Here is a 23,064-nt window from a genome sequence, read left to right on the forward strand (position 1 = left end):
CATTGTGCAATTTTATATTGGCTTAAGAATACAGTAACTCCCAATTGTTCACGATCATACAATTATTTTTCCATTGAATGGATGTTACTTTTATTAGCTATTTAGGGAAAAGTATATTTAGTCAAGTTTTAAAATTGGAGAGAGTCGATGGATAAAGATACAAACGAACTGGAAAGAAAATAGATACAAAGTGCTGGAATATCTCAGCAGGTCAGGCAGCATCTATGAAGAACATGGCTGCCTCACCAACAGTCTGTCTCGCCCCTTCCTTCTTTGTTGTTTTTTAGTATGTGTTAAATGTATGTTTTAGTGTTCTTTAGCTTGTTTTATGTGCGGGGGGGGGGTTGGGGGAAAGTTTTTAAAATCTCTTACCTCGACGGAGATGCGATTTTTTTTTTCCTTATCGTATCTCCATCCGCACTGCGGCCTAACATCGAGGAGCTGGCAGACACTGCTGGAGACCAACTTTGGGGGCTCCAACCACGGGAGCCTGCAGGACTTAACATCATGGAGCTGGCGGTCCCTGTTGGGGATCGACTTTGGAGCTCCAACCGCGGGAGCCTGTGGACTTTAACATTAGGGAGTTCGCGGTCCCTGGTTAGAGAACGACTTTGGGAGCTCCAAGCCACAGGAGCTTCGATCGCCCCGATGCGGGAGCTTCGATCGCCCCGACTGCGGATGGTTTGACTGCCCCGAACGCAGGAGAATAAAGAGGAAGTTGATTAGACTTTATTGCCTTCCATCACAGTGAGAAACGTGGGGAATCTGCTGTGGTGCATGTTTATGTTAACTTTTATGTAGTTGTGTGCCTTGTTGCTTTTTTAAAAAAAAGTATGGCTGTCTGGTAATTTGCGTTTCACTGTACCTTAATTGGCACATGTGACAATAAACTGACCTTTGAACCTTAGGTGACGTTTCAGGTCGATACCCTTCTTCAAACTGAGGAAGGGCCCCGACCCAAAATAGCAGAGATGCTACAGTGCTGCTGCAAGTATGAATTTCTTGCTCTATCTGGGAATTGTTCTATCTGGGACTTAGGACAATAAAACACTCTTGACTCTTCTCTCTTAACCTGTTAAGTTACTCCAGCACTTTTTGTCTTTTTTTTTGTATCCCATCATCTGCAGTTCCTTGTCTCTTAAAGGAACTGGAAGTTGTGTCCTTCTACACCACAAATCATAAGCAATTCATTATCGTCCCTTGGTCACTGAAAAGTGGTCACATCGATTTAATGTAATGAATTTCAATACATGTTGTGGTTCGACCAGATTTAAGATGCTGGAACAAGGCAGCAGAGACTCAGTGGCTCCAACACACCCAGATAGCCTTTGTTCCTTGCGCTTTCATTGAGCATTGTTAGAACAATGTACGGGGATGAGACATAGGTCCATTAGAGAGTCAGAGTGGACAGCTATGTGCTGAGCCGGAAGAAATGGGGGAGATATTAAACAATTTCTTTTCTTCGGTATTTACCGAGGAGAAGGATATTGAATTATGTGAGGTAAGCGAAACAAGTAGAGTAGTGATGGAAATTAGGAGGATTAAAGAAGAGGAGGTACGGACACTTTTGAAGAATATAAAAGTGGATAAGTCTCCAGGTCCTGATAGGATATTCCCTAGGACATTGAGGGAAGTTAGTGCAGAAATAGCAGGGGCTATGACGGAAATATTTCAAACGTCATTAGAAACAGGGATGGTGCCGGAAGATTGGCGCACTGCGCATGTTGTGCCTTTGTTTAAAAAAGGTTCTAAAAGTAAACCTAGCAATTATAGACCTATTAGTTTGACGTCTGTGGTGGGAAAATTAATGGAAAAGATACTTAGGGACAATATATATAATTATTTGGATAATCAAGGCCTGATTAGAAACAGTCAACATGGATTTGTGCCTGGAAGGTCATGTTTGACTAATCTTCTTGAATTTTTTGAAGAGGTTACCAGGGAAATTGATAAGGGCAAGGCTGTGGATGTTGTCTATATGGACTTCAGTAAGGCATTTGACAAGGTTCCACATGGAAGGTTGATTAAGAAGGTTAAATCGTTGGGTATTAATAGTGAGGTTGCAAGATGGATTCAACAATGGCTGAATGGGAGATACCAGAGGGTAACGGTTGAGAATTGTATGTCAGGTTGGAGGCCAGTGTCTAGTGGAGTGCCCCAAGGATCTGTGTTGGGTCCACTGTTGTTTGTCATTTACATTAATGATCTGGATGATGGTGTGGCAAATTGGATTAGTAAATATGCAGATGATACTAAGATAGGTGGAGTAGTTGATAGTGAGGTAGATTTTCAAAGTCTACAGAGAGACTTGGGCCTTTTGGAAGGGTGGGCTGAAAGATGGCAGATGGAGTTTAATGCTGATAAGTGTGAGGTGCTGCATTTTGGTAGGACAAATCAAAATAGGACGTACAGGGTAAATGGTAGGGAATTGAGGAATGCAGTGGAACAGAGGGATCTGGGAATAACTGTGCATTGTTCCCTGAAGGTGGAATCTCATGTGGATAGGGTGGTGAAGAAGGCGTTTGGTATGCTTGCCTTTATAAATCAGAGCATCGAGTATAGAAGTTGGGATGTAATGTTGAAATTGTACAGGGCATTGGTGAGGCCAAATCTGGAGTATGGTGTGCAGTTCTGGTCGCCAAATTATAGGAAGGATGTCGACAAAATGGAGAGGGTACAGAGGAGATTTACTAGAATGTTGCCTGGGTTTCAGCACTTAGGCTACAGAGAGAGGTTGAACAGGTTGGGTCTTTATTCTTTGGAGCGTAGAAGGTTGAGTGGGGACTTGATAGAGGTTTTTAAAATTTTGAGAGGGACGGACAGAGTTGACGTGGGTAGGCTTTTCCCTTTGAGAGTGGGGAAGATTCCAACAAGGGGACATAGCTTCAGAATTGAGGGACAAAGGTTTAGGGGTAACATGAGGGGGAACTTCTTTACTCAGAGGGTTGTGGCTGTATGGAATGGGCTTCCGGTGGAAGTGGTGGAGGCTGGCTCGATTTTATTATTTAAGAGTAAATTGGATAGGTATATGGATAGGAGGGGATTGGAGGGTTATGGTCTGAGTGCAGGTAGATGAGACTAGGTCAGGGAGAATGGTCGGCGTGGACTGGTAGGGCCGGACAGGCCTGTTTCCATGCTGTAGTTGTTATATGTTATATGTTATAGGAACAGAATTAGGCTATTTGGTCCATTGAGTCTACTCTGCCATTTGATCATGGTCAATCCCGATCCCGATCAGTGGCCCTGAGACCGAGGGCCCAGATTGAGGACCTGCCCCATGGACTGGGAACCCACCGGGAGGTCCAGCCTCACCGTCTCGAATGGAAGGAGTCGGAGTGCCAGTACGTGGACCGGCTGTGGGAGGCAGTGGGAGGCACTCGACGGGGGAGTGGGCCACTGGAGGCCCTGCTACAGCCTGGGGCTCGGCTGGACTCACAAGAGGCCGAGCGCGTGGACCGGACATGGCCTACAGCGGTGGAGCAGCGACGGAGGACACCACGGCTACACCAGGCCAGGACTATGAACTTGATGAAATGGCCCCAAACATGGCGGCGCCAGCATTAAATGCAAAATGAATTTCACTATGTAATGTTTAATTGCATGTGTGACAATAAATATCCATATAAATAAATATCTATTTTCCAACTCAACCCCATTCTCCTGCCTTCCCCATAACCTTTGATGCTCTTCCTAATCAAGAACCTATCAATCGCCGCTTTGAAAATGCCCCTTGTCACAGCTATCTCCACGACGCCTCTTCCCATCCCTGCATTCCATTCTCGCTCGCATCCTGTCGGCTCCGATGGCGAGACTCTCCACACCTTCATCTTTGAGATGGTTTCCATTTTCCCTTCACCGTGGCTTCCAATCTACAACAGTTGACGGGACTCTCAATGAGATCTCCTCTATTTCCAAGCTTCAAACTCTCACCCTCCCAGCTCAAAGGCGAGATTTCTTCTGGTCTAAGTTCATAAGATACAGCAGGGAAACATTGACCGAGTCCATGCCGACCATCGGTCACCTAATCACACCAGTTCAATGGTCATCCCACTTTCTCATCCACTCCCCACACATTTAGGAGAATTTACGGATGCAAAGTAACCTACAAACCTGCACGACTTCGGGATGTGGGTGGAAACTGGAGCACCTGGAGGAAACCTACAAGGTCACAGGGAGATAGTGTAGGATAGTGTCGTGTATGGGATCGCTGGTCGACATGGACAAGGTGGGCCGAATGGCCTATTTCCGCACTGTATCTCTAATTAGTTTAGTTTAGAGATAGAGCGTGGAAACAGGACCTTCGGCCCACCTTGTCCATCTCGACCAGCGATCCCATACACTACACTATCCTACACACTAGGGACAATTTACAATTTTTACTGAAGCCAATTAACCTACAAACCTGTACGTCTTTAGAGTGTGGGAGGAAACCGGAGCACCAGGGGAAATCTCACGTGGTCACAGGGAGAACGTACAAACTCCACACAGACAGCGGCCGAGATCAGGGTTTAACTCCGGGTCTCTGGCGCTGTGAGGCAGCAGCTCTACCAGCTGCACCACCGTTTCAACGTTACCAGCCTCTCCACTCGACAGATCATCCACTGTGATTTCTGGCACCGTCTATAAGGTTTCTGCCCAGCAGATTCATCTCCCTCTCCCCCTTCTGCATTCCTCAGGAACCGTTCTTTCCACGGCTCCCAGATTGTTTCTTCTCCCTTTCCATATTTCCTGTCTTGCCGGGCGAGATACAACACCTATCCTTTGCACCTTTCATTTTTCCCTTTCTGTTATCCAGGGACACAAACATTCCTTCTGGGTGCAGCGGAACTTCACTTCCACACCTCACAACCATTCGGTATTCACGGTGTGGTCTCTTCCATTGATGTCAAACGCCGATCGGCAAGCTTGGTCGCAGTGGTCTTTCAGTCACCCATCATGTGACCCTCAGACCCAATCTGACCTCTACTCCCAACAACAACCAACCTCAGGCCCAGCATCTCTGGGCACATTGTAGACTTCACTATTTAATAGTCAATAGTGTTTAATTGTCATAAGTACCAAAGCGGAACAATGAAATACATATTTAGAGAGTCCTCCAGCACGAAACAGGCCCATCCACCCAACTTGCCTATGCCGACCAAAATGCCCCATCCACACTAGTCCCACTTGCCCGTGTTTGGCCCATACCCCTCTAAACCTTTCCAATGCATGTACAGGTCCACCACCGATTTTGTTTGGCAACTGGTGGTCCCCTTTAATCCGGACAAAAATGCTGAGTGCACTTGAAGTCCCCCCTGGAAGTTCCCCCGAAAATGTGGCGCCTCGGCCAGGTGAGGCGGCCGATCTGGATCTGGATCTGGATCTGGATAGCACGCAACAAAAAGCTTTTCACTGTACCTCGGTACACATGACAATGATAAACTAAACATACCCCTCCATTCCTTGCACACCCATGTGCATGGACAATACTCATCGAAGAGGAAATGTGAGAGTTGGTTCAAAATGTTTATTTTACAATTCACATGTAAACAAATATCTGTTGCAGTTATGTCTCCTAGATACACAGATAGCCCTGCAGCGCCAATGGATCACATTGCAAGGGTTTAATGCTACGTGGTACCGCACCAGACCTCTCTGGTGTCGCTGGCTTCCGACAATTGGGTTTACTACAACAGATTCTCACTGCAGTTCTCCGAAGATACACCCCATCCTCCGGTGTAGCTTGGAGTGCCAATAGTTCAGGACCTTGTTGCTCCTGGCTTGGTCCCTAGAGCTCGATAAAAGGCTCAGCACCAGGAAGGATCAGAACATAGATTAACCAGAGAGAGAGAGAGAGAGAGCGAGAGAGAGAGAGAGAGAGAGAGAGAGAGAGAGAGAGAGTGTGTAAAGTGTCCAATCACCCTCTGTGTAACAAAAGATTTGTACAAAAGTTTTTACAAAATAATCTGTACAACGCCACCTCAGAATACCACAAAGCGCTTTACATCCAATGAAATAGTCTGTGAAATCTTTCTCCATACATTACGTCCAATTCATTGGCAAACGACGGGTAAAGTCAGGAGAACGGTTTGTGCAAATCAGGTCCCAGGGAGATAGTCACACCTGCCCGCAGGTGCAGGTCTGACCCGGGACAATTGGCTAAAATAGACCAAACTTTATGCAGGTACAAACACAAAGATAGCGTGCCGTACCAGGGAGGAATGAGAATTTCCTCCCCATTTACTGTAGTGTTTTTGATGTACATTCTTTGGCTATTCCAACAAACGGCGATATGGAATGAAAAACATTAAATGCAGCAAACACTCAGGAGACCCGGCAGCATCTGTGGGGAGAGAGAGTTGACGTCTCAAGTCTGAAACCATTTTTCTTTTCCTTTCCAGAACAGTTTGACCTCAAAACGTTAACTTTCTCTTTCCACAGATGTTGCCAGAACCGCTGAGTGCATCCATTGGGGGAATGGCACGTCTATTCTGACTGAACAAGGGAAGAGACGTGGACTTTGAACTGTTTTGGAACTGAGAAGACAAGAGCCATTGTCTGGGCCCAGAGCTCAGTATTGCAACATCTGCCTTTGGTCAGACCCTTAGGGCTGTGTGGCTGTGACTGTGGATGTTTCTAGGAAGTATGGTACCAGGACTAGGACTGTTGGATGCTTGTAAGCTCAAAGGGCTCCCTCCTACTGCTTGGCAAGATCTTTTGCCATTTAATAATTCTCTATCCTGGTTTCCATGGATGAATTAATCCCTCACAGACCGTATCAGGTACGAGTGTTTCAGTCCGATTAGTATGGATGTTTGCATTACCAGGAGAGCAGCCAATGAACATCACCATTACCAGCTCAGAAACATTAACAAAACCCATCGACACTCTGCTGAAGATGAATCTTACTGAGTGTACCAGGGCTGAGAGACCACAGGCCACATTCACACTCTTGAGCCTTGCAGGAATCACAGCCGATGAGATGAATTACATTTGTGAAGCGTTCACGGAATCCTCGCATCCACTGGATACAGGAAGTTCCCAGCCTTAACAACTCTGGCACTCTACTAACTGCATGAACACAGGAAGCTTCTATTATGCTCTGATATCCCAGTGGAAGCTTGCTTTGAGCCTGAACTTCACCCAGCCCTTGCTTCTCAGTTTGACATTTGTCCAAGCGGCTTCAGTCACTTCCCCACCGACGTGAGGAAACTAAAAATCAGAGAGATCTCCCATTTTGGATCACTTTCTAACGATTTCTAACGATAAGAAATATATCCAACTGTAACTTTCCTTAACATACATTAACATTTTCCAAATCCAAGATATTCCACTCGAAACAATCAGGATATTTAAAGGAGAAATTCCTTTTAATCCCTCCCCTCCACCATCATGACTCCCACATTGACTCACAATGATCTATTTCATTATAATTCTATTACATATTTTGACTGGGTAGACCTCTGGAGCCAGTGTGAGATGCAGGGGTCCTGATTTAGCCCTCGGCTGGCTGCTAACAATCACCTATCACTCTTCGTATATGTGTCCACCACCAAATTCAAGCCCGGAGTGTTGATCCCGGTCATAAAATGAACCACCAGCTTCCAGAGTGTGGGACACTGTGAGTGCACCAGCGTGAGTGAATCCACACTCGGACATTGATAGGGAGAGGGGAGGGGTTGGTGCAGGGTAAGAGTGCAACGTACTTTCCCGATACTCTCATCTAAAAGATGGCCACCATGCCGCTTTGTGTCAAATCTGTGATACTCGACAAGCGAGATTAAGACACCAATTACTTCAAGGAGGACCCACGTCCTGAGAACACATTCAAAAATAGTGAAAGTCACACTGAGGACGACTCTGTGAATGCTTTTGCCCGCTGCGATACGTGTGGTGTGGAGTGGAGTTAGACAGAACGGCAGAGCAATCTGAAGTGGACATTTGGTTAGCAGGGACAGCTCTTTGTGCGTAGATCACCAGCATTGATCCAGTGATATCTTTCATTCACAATCTATCTCGCATCGGAACCTCTTCATTTTGTTGTGGGCCCGAAAACGGACGTGCTGTTATAAAGCAGGCTGCCAGTCCTTATCAAAGGAAAATCCAGTAACTTGTCAGAATAATTCTTCCAAAGGGAGTGCAGCAAACACGCACACAGACGCACACGGGCATTGTGGCAAACTGCACGAGCCAAGGTCACTCCAGCCTGTCCCATGACCAGCAAAGGCAAATTCTGGAGCGAATGTTTCCGGTCCATATACTGCCTGGTTAGAAGATGCTTCATTATAGACCCCCGTGGTGAAGTCTTGGCATGGCCAAATCTGGTGTCATTTCTTGGAAAGAAATTTCATCTTATTCCCTGTTGGTGAGAGGGGGAAAAAAAAGGTTGAATAGTCAGAAGGGTAATCAAGTTACAAGTTATACACGCATGGTACACTTGTTCCTCCCCCAATAGAACCCAGTTGAGCTGTGGCATTATACGTTCATTTCAAGTAACAGCCATACATCCTGAGTACCGATACTGTCTGTGTGGAGTTTGCACGTTTTTCCTGTAATCATGTGGGTTTCCTCCGGGTGGTCCCACATCCCAAAGACATGGTGATGGCTTGCCAGTTAATTGGCATCTGTAAATTGCCCCTAGTATGTAGGGAGTGGATGCGAAGGTAGGATAACGTTGAACCAGTGCGAATGGGTGGTCAATGATCGGCATGTTCCATGCTTGTATCTCCAAATTAAACTAAACATCATAACACCAAAGTCAAGCCCATTTTCCAGCATAATGATCCATGACGTCTGGAAATAAGTGGATAGGACAGGTTTAGAGGGCTATGGGCCAAATGCAGGCTGGCGGGACATGTTGGTCGGTGTGGGCACGTTGGGCTGAAGGGCTTGTTTCCACACTGTATGATTCTATGACTCTATGAGGTGGCTGGAGTATTGCAGGAGCTGCCACGCGAGATGATTATCACAGGGTAATAATTCTCAGGGTAGTGAAGGAGGGTTGTTACCATATAATCTATATTAAAACCATGAAAAGAAAGATCAAAGCACACAATTCTGGAGGGTCTCAGCAGGTCAGGCAACATCAGTAGAAGGAATGAACAAATGTTTCAGTTCAGAACCCTTCGAAAGATTCTGAAGAAAATTCCCGACCCAAATGTCGCCCGTCTATTTCCTCCACAGATGCTGCCAGACCTGCTGAGCTCCTCGGGCACTCTGATTTTAGCTCGAGATTCCAGCATCTGCGGCTTCTCGTGTCTCCACAAGGAAGAGGAGTTGGTTGCCGGGCAGAGCAACTGACCGCGGACGCCGGTGGAAGGAGGACTTTGAACTCATCAATACTCACCAAGGCCTTTGAGGAACCTGTTGACGCTGCTTGGTCCAGTTTCGGGGATGGTCTCCAGATATTCTGCAGCTCGGACCTCGAAGAGACCTACAATGGGAACATCCAGATATCACTGGTCAATAGAGATCTCGGCTTCATCCATCTGCAAACACAACTATTCCCTCAGGATGCGAGTTGGGATGTGACGTGGCGGGTTGCGGGAGGGGGAGAGCATTGTAAATGACATGACTGTATGAGGAGATGGGGAGACTTGGAGTTGAAGACTTTGAGCTGGTTCTTTCTGTTCTATTGGTCATTCATCACTCATACCTCTTCTCCTCTCTTCCTCTCTTCCTCTCTTCCTCTCTTCCTCCCCTTCCTCCCCTTCCTCCCCCCCCCCCCCCCCCAAAGCCAGGACCTCCCTGTTCAATGGACAAACCTGCACAGCAGCAGTGCAGCACAGCGCCTGGTTGCGATGATGGTCTGGGTCTTTACTGGGACGAGGAGGGTGGTGAATCTGTCAAATTCATTGACTTAGAGGCCGCAAATGGATATTTTTAAAGCGGAGATTGACAAATTCTTAATTAGTAAGGGTGTCAGGGGTTATGGGGAGACGGCAGGAGAGTGGGGTTGAGGGGGATAGATAGATCAGGCATGATTGAATGGTGGATAGGCTTGATGGGCAGAATGGCTCAATTCTGCTCCAATAACTTATGAAGTTATCAATCTCTCTCCATCACCATTTTGTGCACTGTTCGATCTGCTCTTTAGTTTGGCTCAGATTATGATTGTCACATATTGTCACAAGCTAATATTGTAAAAAGCTTTTGTATCCAGTCAAATACTATACATGAACACAATCAATTCATCTACCATGCACATATAAAGGGTACAACATTCAGCGCAAGATAAAGTCCGATTAAAGATAGTTCAAAGGTCTCCAATGAGGTAGATGGGTCAGGATTGGTCGGAGGACTGATAACAGCTGGGAATAAACTGTCCCTGAATCTGGAGGTGTGCGTTTTCACACTTCCGAACCTCTTGCCTATTGTGAGAGGGGAGAAGAGGGAATGACCTGGGGGGGGGGGGGGGGGGGGGGGACGACGACACTGGTCCTTGATTATGTTGGTGGCCTTCCCAAGGCAGCTGTTTGATTTTATAATCAAAAGCAAATCAGCACTTTCCAAAACCAGGCCTTATGAACTAAACATAACATTTGAGAAGCAGCGTAATGGAATAAATATAAAACAGGCATTGGGAAGACAGCATCAACTTTCAGCATTGGCGGCATGCAGCTGGTCTTGCAGCAGGGTGGCACAGCGGTAGAGTAGCAGTCTTACAGCGCCAGAGACCCGGGTTCGATCCTGACTACGAGTGCTGTCTGTACGGAGATTGTACGTTCTCCCCGTGACCTCGTGGGTTTTCCCCGGATGCTCCGGTTTCCTCCCACACTCCAAAGACGTGCAGGCAAATTGGTTTTGGTAAAATTGTAAATTGTCCCTAGTATGCGTAGGGTAGTGTCAGTGTGCGAGGATCGCCGGTCGCATCTATGATATGATAGACACGAAAAGCTGGAGTAACTCAGCAGGACAGACAGCATCTCTGGAGAGAAGGAATGGGTGACGTTTCAGGTCAAGGCCCTTCTTCAGACCAATAAAACTCCAAATGCTCAGATAACTGCCAATCTAATGAAAAGCCCAATTGTAATGGCACTTATTTTCACCCCATCTTAAAATGGGTTCCACAAAATGAAAGTTGCACATAGAGCTGGAAACCTTCGTGCGACAGGCAACTGTTCTTTCTGTCGATGATTGTGGGCTGATTTGATAGATGATTTGGTCTCTTCCTGTCTATGTGTGAACACTCTTGCTCATGTAGCAAGTCACAAGAAAGCCTGGCTTCAACCAGCCATACCAAATATACCCAAGGGCCACAGTCAGAAGCAGCCCAACATCAACTTGTTGGGCGGCATGGTGGCACAGCGGGTAGAGCTGCTGTCTCACAGCGCCAGAGACCCGGTATCGATCCTCACCTCGGTTGCTGTCTGTGCGGAGTTTGTGTGCTCTCCCTGTGACCACGTAGGTCTTCTACAAGTGTCCCAGTTTCCTTCCACTTTCCAAACACATGCATGTTTGTAGGTTAATTGGCTTCTGTAAATTGTCCCTAGTGTGTCGGATGCAAAAATGGTCTAACATAAAACTAGTGTATGAATGATCAATGATCAGCGCCACTGGAAATAAATGGGTCTACTGTGGATAGGGTGAGCAGTTTTAAATACCTGGGAGTCCACATCAAAGAGGATCTGACATGGGCAACGCACATTGCCGCACTGGTGGGTAAGGCAAAGCAGCGCCTTTACCACCTTAGACAGCTGAGGAAATTCAGAGTGTCTCTGAGGATCCTTCATTGCTTCTACTCTGGGGCTGTAGAGAGCATCCTGTCCGGCAACATTACAGTCTGGTTTGGGAAAAGCTCTGCATTCGGCAGAACGCACCATGGGAACTACACTCGCCCCCCTGCAGGACCTGTACATCAGGAGGTGTAGATCGAGAGCAAGCAAGATCATGAGGGACCCCTGCCACCCCAGTAACGGACTGTTCCAGCTGCTACGGTCAGGCAAATGCCTCCGCTGTCACGCTGTGAAAACGGAGAGGATGAGACGGAGTTTCTTCCCACAGGCCATCAGGACTGTTAACTTTTATAACTCCAGGGACTAAATTTTGTCTTCTCTGTATTAACTTTAATTTATATGCTGTAACTGTAATTCTTTTTTTGCACAATCCGCAGGCACTGCCACTTTCATTTCATTGCACATCGTGTATGTATGTGTATGTGACAAATAAACTTGACTTGATCGGCCTGGACTATGTGGGCCAAAGGGTTTGTTTCCATGCTGTATCTCTAAACCAAGCTAAACTAAACTTCTTCAGTGCAAAGCAGATCGGTGACACCCTCAACATCAGCTGCTAGATAGATTAATGGAGCTACCGACATTACACCAGCTGATGTCTTCACACAAAAGGAATAAATTGGCTGAAAACCACAAGATCGAGCCAAAGGAAATGAACTACATAAACAGTGTTACCATGATAGCATGTATAATTGTGCTTGAGGGAAGATGGGATCGTTGCTGATAACATTATACAGAAATTATACAAAATTGCAGCTATTTGTTTTACACAAACTCACAATTTGGGATTGGGCTATTAAAAATAGCATTAAGCATGGGTTAGGATTAGAAAATTGACCAGGCAAGGGGTACAAACCGGGCAATGTCGTCAACTGCAGACCTTAAGATGAAGTGGTGGAAATGTTAAAAAAAACACTGGAACAAACACCAGTGTATACTTTACTAGGGGCTATGTTTGGTTTAGACAAAGTGCTGGAGTAACTCAGTGAGTCAGGCAGCATCGCTGGTGAAAAAGAATAGGTGACGTTTTGGGTGGAAACCCTTCTTCAGTCTGAAAGGTTCTGACACGAAACGTCAAGACTGAAGAATGGTTGCAAGGGTTCCTACCTCAAACGTTCCCTGTCCCTTTTCTCCAGAGATGCGGCCTGACCCAGAGTTATTCCAGCACTTTGTGTCCAGCTTTGGTATAAATCAGCACCTGCAGTTCCTTCCTACACACTATGTTCAGTTTAGTTTAGAGATTTAGCATGGCCCACTGGGTGCACGCCCACTATCGATCACTCGTTCACACTAGTTCACGCCCACCATCACCCGTTCACATCAGTTCTATGTTACCCCGTTTTCTCAGCCACTCCCTGCACATTAGGGGCAATTTACAGAAACTAATGAACCTACAAACCAGCACGTCTTTGGGATGTGGGAGGAAACCGGAGCACCCAGAGGAAACCCAAGAGGTCAGAGGGAGAACGTGCAAACTCCACATAGATGGCACCCGATGTCAATTTATTGTCTGCTGTGGTGTCAATGAACAGAAGTTGGCCTTTCCCAAGGGCAGGGCTATTGGACACAATTTTATTTGGAAAAAGTGGAAAGAGGAATAAGTTCAGAAAACAAGATTTAGGAATAGAGACACAAAACCACAGAGAAAAATAAAATCTACAACCACAAGCCTAATGGAAAACACCAGAAACTACTCAGCGAACAAAAGTTGATCAAATCAACCATGGGGTGGATTACCATGATTATGGAGCCGTTGATTTTGCTCAGCCATCGAGGAGCTGCAGTAACATTGTACTCTTCCATATCTCTAGTTTCCCTCTCCCCTGACTCTCAATCTGAAAGGTCTCGACCCGAAACCTCACCCATTCAGTACAAACTCCATACAGACAGTGCCTGTAGTTAGGTTTTCTGGCGCTGTGAGGTAGCAACTCTACCGCTGCGCCACCGTGTCTCGGGGAAGTGGGGAACAGCAGCACTAACCTTTGACGCCACTTTTCCGGAGCTCTCTGTCCTGCACGAAGCCAGCGAACATCTGTGTCTCCATGAAGAGCTCCAGGAACTGTCGGATGCTCTTGGAGGTGTGGGACTTGCGAAAGGCATCCCTCTGGAAGCACCGCTCGCCTTTCTCGTTGACCGACATGTGGAGGGAGTAGTGGCCTGCGATCTCCACAAAGAACCTGACGCACGCTTCCGACACCAGTGTGCTGAGAGTGTTCTGGGCTGGGGAAAGAGAGCTTGAGTTTAGTTTATCGATTGTCGGATCCTGTAGTCGGGGTTGGCTCCCAGACCTGGGAGGCCTGGAATCGAGATTAGTTTATTGTCGTGCAAACTGAGGCACGGTGAAAAGCGTTCGTGGCGCGCTATCCAGTCAGCGGAAAGACTGTACATGATCATAATCGAGCAGTCCACAGTGTACAGATACAGGATGAAGGGAATAACGTGAATAACGTTTTAGCGCAAGATAAAATCCAGTAAAATCTGATCACAGATAGTCCAAGGGTCTCCAATGAGGTAGATGGACTGCTCAGGACTGCTCTCTAGTTGTTGGTCAGTTGGTTCAGTTGCCTGATAACAGCTGGGAACAGACAGGATGAGCAGTCACTACTGTAGAAAGTACAACAATTTACACTATATTTACATTTATTTTACACAATTTCCCAAACAGGGTTTGGTCACCCAAGATGCCTGCAAGAATTTTCTTTGGAGTTCCTGAGTATTTCGCCTCTTCGGGGATCCCACAGTGTCTTTAGACGTTAGACTTACAGCGTGGAAACAGGCCCTACGGCCTCTCGAGTCCGCGCTGACTAGCGCTCACCCCGTACAATAGCATTATCCTACAGGCTAGGGACCATTTCCAATTTACAGAAGCAAATTAACCTACAAATCTGTATTGCCTTTGGAGTGTGGGAGAACTCGGAGAAATCCCGCAGGGAGAACGTACAAACTCCATACAGGCAGCATCCGTAGTCATGATCGAAACCGGGTCTCTGGGTCTGTAAGGCAGTAACTCTGCCGCCGTGCCACCGTGTGTTGGCATGGTTGGAGTGTCTGAGACTGATGCTGGCTAGATTGTCCTTGTACCTGTAACCTCATCACACCGTGTGGATATGACAATAAACTCGAGGTGATCATTAAGCTGCTGATTTTCTAAGCAAGCAGCATGTGACAGTCTACTCGCTGCAGTTCATTGTACTCACCAGCTCCCTCTCCCTCCTCTGTCGCAAGCATTTCACTTTTCTGCTCAAAGATTAGCTCCAGCGCGGCTTGCAGTTTGTGTGGAATGATGAAATCTTCGTCATCCATCTGTGGAGACAAAAGTCAGGAGATTTAGCCATGAAAACCATACCCCCAAGACTGTGGAGCACTCTGATGGGAAGACACAGAGTGCTGGAGTAACTCAGCATCTCAGGCGAACGTGGATAAGCGACGTCGCGGGTCAGGACCCTTCTTCAGGCTCGTTCCCGAAGGTGGCTTAATTTAGTTTTTAGTTTAGAGATGCAGCGCAGAAACAGGCCCTTCGGCCCACCGAGTCTGCACCGACCAGCAATCCCCGCACACTAACACTATCCGGCAAACACTAGGGACAATTTACAATTTTACCGACCCAATTAACTGCCAAACCTGTACGTCTTTGGAGTTTGGGGAAGGAAACCGGAGAAAACCCACGCAGGTCACGGGGAGAATGCACAAACTCAGTGCAGGCAGCACCCGTAGTCAGGATCGAACCCGGGTCTCTGCCGCTGTGAGGCGGAAACTCTACCGCTGCGCCACCGTGCCACTCTATGGCGGTGCAGCAATTTATAATTCATGCCGACAGAGAGGCTCAGGCTCCACAATCACAGTGGGCTTCACATGGGCTTCACGTCCTTCACATGGACGTCGGAAGCCCGCAGGCCCCTGGATGGTGGCCGACATCGGGACCTCCGGCAGAGGCAGCGTGTTCGCCCGCCCCGAATCGCGGGGCTTGGGTCGGCCCGCCGCGGACCTTTCACCGTCCGGCGCGGCCTGGAATAGGCCGTGGACCTTTCACCGCCCAGCGGGCGCTCCAATGTCGGGAGCCCCGACCGCCCCGACGTGGCAAGTTCAACAGCCTGACCTCGGGAGAAGACAGCAGGGAAGAGAAAAGACATTTTGGCCTTCCATCACAGTGAGAAGTTGACTGGAGGAGACTCACTGTGATGGATGTTTCTTTTGTTTGGTGTTAGTGTATGATTGTATGTGTTATTGCATTTTTATTGATTATTCTTATTGGTCTTAATGTTTCAACTGTGGGTAATGTTTCATTTCACTACACATTTATGTGTATGTGACAAATAAACAACTATTGACTATTGATTAATGCAATGGGATTTCAAGAATGCCATTAGCAATTGGTAAACACTTTAGACTGTCGTTTGGCAAATACACACAAACCACAGCACGAAATGTTCTGAAGCACATCAGTACCATGGAGCCACAACATTAACGTGGATGAGATCAGATTACTTCTATCCCCAAGGAGGACATCAAATAGTCAGGAAATCTCAAAGAAAACAGGCAAAAATACAAAAAGGACTGCAGGAAGCAGGAAACCCCTAATAAATACTTCCTGTTGCCCAGTCTGTGTGGAGCGACACACACGTTTTTTTGTTGTTTTAGAGATACAGCATGGAAACAGGCCCTTTGGCCCACGGCGACCATCAATCACCCATTCATACTAGTTCTATCCCACTTATCCCAGTCACTTAAGCTACCCAGTTAACCCACTTTCTCAGTCACTCCCCACACACACACACTAGCGTGCAGTTTATGAGGCCAATTAACCTACAGACCCACACATCTTTGGGATGCGTGAGGAAACCCATGCAGTCGCAGGGAGAACGTGCGAACTCCACACAGGCAGCACCCGAAGTCAGGATGGAACCCGGGTCTCTGGCGCTGAGAGGCAGCCACTCTACTGCTGCGCCACTGTGCAGTGTAAATGGGGTGGGTTTATATAGACGGGGTATATATTGGTGTGGGAATGAAGATCAGAGTCAGATGTGGCAGGGGTGGATAGTGCTGGCTGGGGAAGGGTGGTTGTTCCAATAGTTACTGGGCCCAGGTGTGAAGTTACCCCTCCACTCTCATGTTACTCATTCCACTAGCTAGACGGGAACATATAATGGCAACAATCCATTGGTGTCAGTCAAATACAACGTGCAGGTCTACCTCTGATTTTCTGGCAACTGGTGGTCCAACCCTCCCCCTCCCCGTTTAATCCAGACAAGCACCTCCCCCCCCCCCCTCCCCCCCTCAGAAGATACCCAAAAATGTGGTGCCTAGGCCGGGTGAGGCGGCCAATCTCAACCACAACGGATTTGCCCAGGGCTCTGGAACTCCAGCCCAGCCTGAGCCAGCAGATCCACTCCCATAGTCGACTTTGCGGGCTGGTATCCCCGCTCTCCTCCACCCTCCACACCCTCGACCATGACCTCTGCTGGTCCGGCAAAAAGGCTAATCCATAAAGGCACTAGAATCAAGGGTGCTGGAAAATCAGGGGTGCTGGAAAATCAGGGGTGGACCTGCACCGATGGGAAATTATGGCATTATCTGGTGGTTTCAACTGAGGGTGTGCTTTTCCTTGTTCTTTCTTTACCACCATCGATCCTCAAGAGGGAAACTTGATCCTCAAGGGGGGGAAATCGTGGGGTACTCAATTGGGGCAGCTCCTCGAGGCCTTGAGACTTGCTGCATTAAGTCAGAGGCTCAGATCATAGGGGAGGTTCGGCGTGCATCTCCATTCCAGCCCCAGTCACATCCACTGAAAATCCTGAATCATCTGTGCTCGATGCTCAAGGCATGGAGTCTATTTAAGCAGGAATGTGTTTACAGTGGTTGCTTCCTTCTGTGGTCGGGTGCAGAGGGAATGAATTGTACTGTACAACAAGCCGCTTCCAAAATGACTCCATAAAATTGCCTTCGCCATCTAAACACTAAAGCACCATAAAGCTAAACTCCTAAATAAAGATGGTGGAGAGGTTTGTTTCTAAAAGATTATTTACTTTCAAGATGAGAGCGATTCAGCAAAGGCTGGAGGGGTTAATGGTGGAGGGGTTCTCTGTATCTTGACCGAGCAAAGGACACAAAGTTCAGAAAACCCCAGTGTGGCACAGAAGGAAGTCTCCAGTCCGAGTACAGAAGTTGGGAGGTCACGTTGCAGTTATATAAGGTGTTGGTGAGTCCACATTTAGAGCATTGTGTTTAGTTTCGGTCACCATGTTGTCGGAAAGATGTTGTCAAGCTTGACACCAGGTTCACCAGGATTTACCTGGATGTTGCCAGGACTGAGCGAGAGGTTGAACAGGCTGGGACTCTATCCCTTGGAGCGCAGGAGGATGAGGGGTGATCTTAGAGAGGTGTACAAAATCATGAGAAGAATAGATTGGCTAGATTATCTTGCCCAGAGCAGGGGAATTGAGAACCATGGCTTTAACGTGCGGCAGGAACGATTTACTAGGAATTGGAGGGGTAACTTTTCCACACAAAGGGTGTCGAGTGTATGGAACAAGCTGCCAGAGGAGGTAGTTGATGCATACCATCGCAACGTTTAAGAAACATAAAGACAGGTTCATGGACAAGGTAGATTTAGAGGGGTATATGGGCCGAAAGCAGGCAGGTGGGACAAGCTTAGATGGGGCATGTTGGTTGGCATGGAGAAGTTGGGCCGAAGGGCCTGTTTCCACGCTATATGACTCTATGACATCATCACACATGGAGATAGTATTGCACTTACAGCATCGATGTACAGAGGGATCTTGGAGTCCAAGAGTATAGCTCCCTGAAAGTGGCAACACAAGTAGATAGGTGGCATACGGTACGCTTGCCTTCATTGGTCAGGGCATTGAGTATAAGAGTCAGGAAGTCATGCTGCAGCTTTATAAAAGCTTGATTAGGCTGCATTGAGAGTATTACATGCAGTTCCAGTTGCCCCATTACTATTAATATTGATCTGATTTACGATTGTCACACATACAGAGCTACAGTGAAAAGCTTTTGTTTGGGTGGTGTCCAATTAACTCAGATAGTACATTAAGCCATACACAAGAACAACAGGTAGAGCAAAGAGAAAAAAGTACCAGAGTGCAGAATATCGTTTCGCAGCATCGTAATGTTACAGTTCCAGAGAAAAAGTCCAGTGTCTGCAATGAGGTAGATTGGAAGATTGGGACTCTAGCTTATGGGCTGACAGTTCAGAAGTCTGATAACAGAGGGGAAGAAGCTGTTCCAGAGTCTGGTGGTGCACACTTTCAACTTCTGTATCTTCTACCCAACAGGGGCGGGAGAAGAGGGAATGAAAAAGGTCCCTGATTATATTGGCTGCTTTCCCGAGGCAGCATGAATTGCAAATGAAGTTAATGGTGGGGTGTCTGGTCTGTTTGATGGACTGGGCTATATCCAGAACTCTCTACAAGTTCTTATGGTCTTGGCCAGAGCTGTTCCCAAACAGGATGTGACGCAGCGTATGCTTTCTTTGGTGCATCTGTAGATGTTGGTAAGAGTTGTTGGAGGCATGCCAAACTTCCTTCGTCTTCTGACAAAGTGTGCTTTTTTGGCCATAGCTTCAATTGGTAATATTTAGGTCAAAGGATCCTGAAACTCTGAGCCATTCCCACTTTGTTACCATCGATACTGATTGGGGCATGTACCACACCATGCTTCCCGAAGTCAATAACTAGCTCCATCATCGCGCTGACATTAAGGGGGAGGTTGTTGCATCGACACAGAGTTACTCAACTCTCTGTCTCCTTCCTGCATTCAGTCTCATCATCGTTCAAGATCCGGCCCACTACACTGGTGTCATCTGCAAACTTGTAGATGGAGTTAGAACTTGTGTTTGGAGTTACAGGAAGGATGTGGAGGGCTTTGGGAGGGTGCAGAAGAGGTTCATCAGGTTGCTCTCTAGATTAGAGGGTACAAGCTGCAAAGAGTGTTTGGACAAAGTTTAATTGTTCTCTCAGGAGCGTCGGAGGTCGAGGAGAGACCTTATAGAAGTTTATAAAATTATGAACGGCATAGAGAGGGTAGAATCTTTTCCCCAGGATGGAAATGTTAAGGACTAGAGAGTTATAGATTCATACGGCGTGGAAACAGGCCCTTCGGCCCAACTTGCCCACACTGGCCAACATGTCCGAGCTACACTTGTCCCACCTAGAAGGCATAGCTTTAAGATCAGCAGGGGAAGGTTTAAAGGAGATATGTGGGCAAGCTTTTCATTTTACATAGAGAGTGGTGGGTGCTTGGAACGCGCTGCCAGAGATGGCGGTGGAAGCGGATACGCTAGTGGCATTGAAGAGGTTTTTAGATAGGCACATGGATTATGCAGGGTTCAGGTTAACTTGGCATCATGTTTGGTGCAGACGTTATGGGCCAAAGGGCCAGTTCCTGGGCTGCGCAGTGTTCTATCTCCTTACCTTTCTCAAGAACTTGTTGGTACATAAGTCCACCACCAGCACCTGGAGAACAGACAAGCAGCGAGTTAACATTGTTCCCAGATGATCCGGCACTTCATACAGGCACACAGCTCGGTCAAACCTGAACCCACTCTGGTCTGAAGAACTCAAACTGTCAAACCATCAAGTGGAATGTGCTAGAAAAACTGGAGGCACAGAGGTTTCAGACCAGATAACAGTCATTTGCTCCTGAGACTGAAAAGTCCACCCACACAGTGACTGGAGTGCTCCGGTTTCCTCCCACACTCCAAAGACGTACAGGTTTGAAGGTCAATTGGCTTTGGTAAAGATTGCAAATTATCACTGGTGTGTCGGATAGTGCTAGTGTACGGGGTGATCGTTGGTGGGCCGAAGGGCCTGTTTCTGCACTCTCTCCAAACTAAACTGACTATGGACCTTACACTACTGAGGTAACTCTACACACTTTGGCTTGCGCTATCATGGCCTGGAAAAAAAGCTGGAGTAACTCAGTGGGCTAGGCAGTATCTCTGCAGAAAAGGAATAGGTGACGTTTTGGGTCGAGACCCTTCTTCAGATTCCGTTCCGGGTCGAGACCCTTCTTCAGGTCCAACCCAAAACGTCACCCATCCCTTCTCTTCAGATTTATTGTATGTTTATTTGTTGTGTTGTTGCATCTGATGGGGTCTGTAAAGCTGCAGCCGGTAGGAATTCCATTGTTAAGGTTCCGGCACGTATGACAATTAACCACCCTTTACCGCTGACCTGTCGAGTTCCACCAATTGTTCGTTTTGAACATAACACGACCCCCCAGAAATATTAGACAATTTAGTGATAAAAAAATAACTGCAGATGCTGGCTAATACACAAAAGGACACAAAGTGCTGGAGTAACTCAGCAGGTCAGGCAGCATCTCTGGAGAACATGGATATGTGACATTTCGGATTGAGACCGTTCTTAAGACCCTTGAAGACTTTTAGAGATCCAGTGCAGAAACAGGGCTTTTCGGCCCACTGAGTCTGCACTGACTAGCAATCACCCTGACACGAACACTAACCTGCACACTATGGACAATTTTACCAAAGCCAATTAACCTACAAACTTGCACGTCTTTGGAGTGTGGGAGAAAACCCACAGGGTCTCAGGGAGAACGTACAAACTCCATACAGACAGCTCCCATGGTCAGGATCGAACCTGGGCCTCAGGCGCTGTAAGGCAGCAACTCTACCGCTGCGCCAATGTGCTGCCCCTGAAGTATCACAACGCAAAACGTAACCTATCCATGTTCTCCAGAGGTGCTGCCTGACCTGCTGAGTTACTCCAGCACTTTGTGTCCTTCAGTGATAATTATGAACCCACGATCATTGAACTCGCACCAAGGCTAGTCTGCAATTCTATCTTTTAGAGAGACAGGTACTTTTCATTTCCAGGACCGAACAGGCGATTCCCGATGTTTTTTTCCCGAAGTCTCACCTCCTCGATCGGCAGGTCGTTCAGCAGAGGCAGCGAGTTGGACAGGATTCCGATGAGGAAGGGTGTGGGAGAACACGCGATGTCGATCATGACCGCGGGGAGCACGGGGATGTAGGTGTGCTGCCAGGTGAACGGGTAGAGCATGGCTACAGCCGCGTGCCCACACTTGGAGAGGGTGCTGGAAAACAAGAGGCAGCAGGTAAACATCACCATCACTAACTAGGGCAGCAGGTAAACATCACCGGCACTAACCAGGGCAGCAGGTAACCATCACCGGCACTAACTGGGGCAGCAGGTAAACCTCACCCTCACTAATCGGTGCAGCAGGTAAACCTCACCCTCACTAATCGGTGCAGCAGGTAAACCTCACCCTCACTAATCGGTGCAGCAGGTAAACCTCACCGTCACTAACCAGGGCAGCAGGTAAACATCACCATCACTAACCAGGGCAGCAGGTAAACATCACCGTCACTAACCAGGGCAGCAGGTAACCATTAGAAAGTGGACAGAAATCCAGGCGGCAGGAAGATTGGAATAGAAAGCCGGCCGCAGGGAAAGATGGCCGACAGGTGTTCATATTGCGCTCACATTCCTGACGCGAATGAGTGGATGAATTTCAGTGGATGAATAAGCCAGTGGATGAATTCCAAAACTCATGTAAACGAGCAGACTGTGTGGGAAGGAACTGCAGATGCTGGTTTTCACCGAAAATAGATGCAAAAAGCTGGAGTAACTCAGCGGGTCAGACAGCATCTCTGGAGAAAAGGAATGGGTGACGTTTCGGGTCGAGACCCTTCTACAGATGTTGTGTTCCCTTAACCACTTCAAGGCAAGAGCTGAAAATTGGTTGTTCCAAGCGCAATACGACGTGGAGAGGTTAACCCAGGCAAGGGTAGATAAAGGTTAGAAGCTCGAGGGTAGAGGATGCGTTAGCAAGAGAAGAGAAGTAACAGTGGTATCTAAATCTAATTAGGAAGCAGTGGAGTAGGCTGAGTCTCTATTCCATGGAGCGTAGGAGGACGAGGGGAGATCTTGCAGAGGTATACAAAATCATGAGAAGAATAGATCGGGTAGATGCACAGAGTCTTTTACCCAGAGTAGGGGAATTGAGGACCAGAGGACACAGGTTCAAGGTGAAGGGGAAAAGATCTAATAGGAATCCAAGGGGTAACTTTTTCACACAGAGGGTGGTGGGTGTATGGAACAAGCTGCCCGAGGAGGTAGCTGAGGTTGGTTCTATCCCATCTTTTAAGAACAGTCGGACAGGTACATGGATAGGACAGCTTTGGAGGATTGTGGACCAAGCGTAGGCAAGTGGGACTAGTGTAGCTGGGACATTGTTGGCCGGTGTGGGCGAGTTGGGCCGAAGGGCCTGTTTCCACACTTATCACTCTATGGAAAGAATTACAGCCCCAGATTATTACCTCATGTTTCGACACACACACACA

The 23,064-nt window shown here is 47.4% G+C and overlaps 1 protein-coding gene across 3 annotated transcripts in view; it reads right to left on the reverse strand.

Annotated features, from left to right (window-relative positions):
• Positions 1 to 5,541: 5,541 nt before the first annotated feature.
• Positions 5,542 to 23,064, reverse strand: part of LOC144605508 (DENN domain-containing protein 2C-like) — a 107,034-nt gene continuing 89,511 nt past the window's right edge. For 2 of the 3 annotated variants that reach the window (XM_078420866.1, XM_078420867.1), the window contains exons 15-20: positions 21,617 to 21,794; positions 20,147 to 20,188; positions 14,912 to 15,017; positions 13,695 to 13,934; positions 9,326 to 9,412; positions 5,542 to 8,338 (exon numbers count right to left, since the gene is read on the reverse strand). In XM_078420866.1, coding sequence (XP_078276992.1) covers positions 8,307 to 8,338; positions 9,326 to 9,412; positions 13,695 to 13,934; positions 14,912 to 15,017; positions 20,147 to 20,188; positions 21,617 to 21,794 — 685 coding nt within the window. In that variant the 3' untranslated portion in view covers positions 5,542 to 8,306. The remainder of the gene's footprint in view (positions 8,339 to 9,325; positions 9,413 to 13,694; positions 13,935 to 14,911; positions 15,018 to 20,146; positions 20,189 to 21,616; positions 21,795 to 23,064) is intronic. The other variant, XM_078420868.1, reaches the window with a different exon arrangement.

Source organism: Rhinoraja longicauda, chromosome 24 (assembly GCF_053455715.1).
Source record: "Rhinoraja longicauda isolate Sanriku21f chromosome 24, sRhiLon1.1, whole genome shotgun sequence".
Classification (NCBI taxonomy): domain Eukaryota; kingdom Metazoa; phylum Chordata; class Chondrichthyes; order Rajiformes; family Arhynchobatidae; genus Rhinoraja; species Rhinoraja longicauda.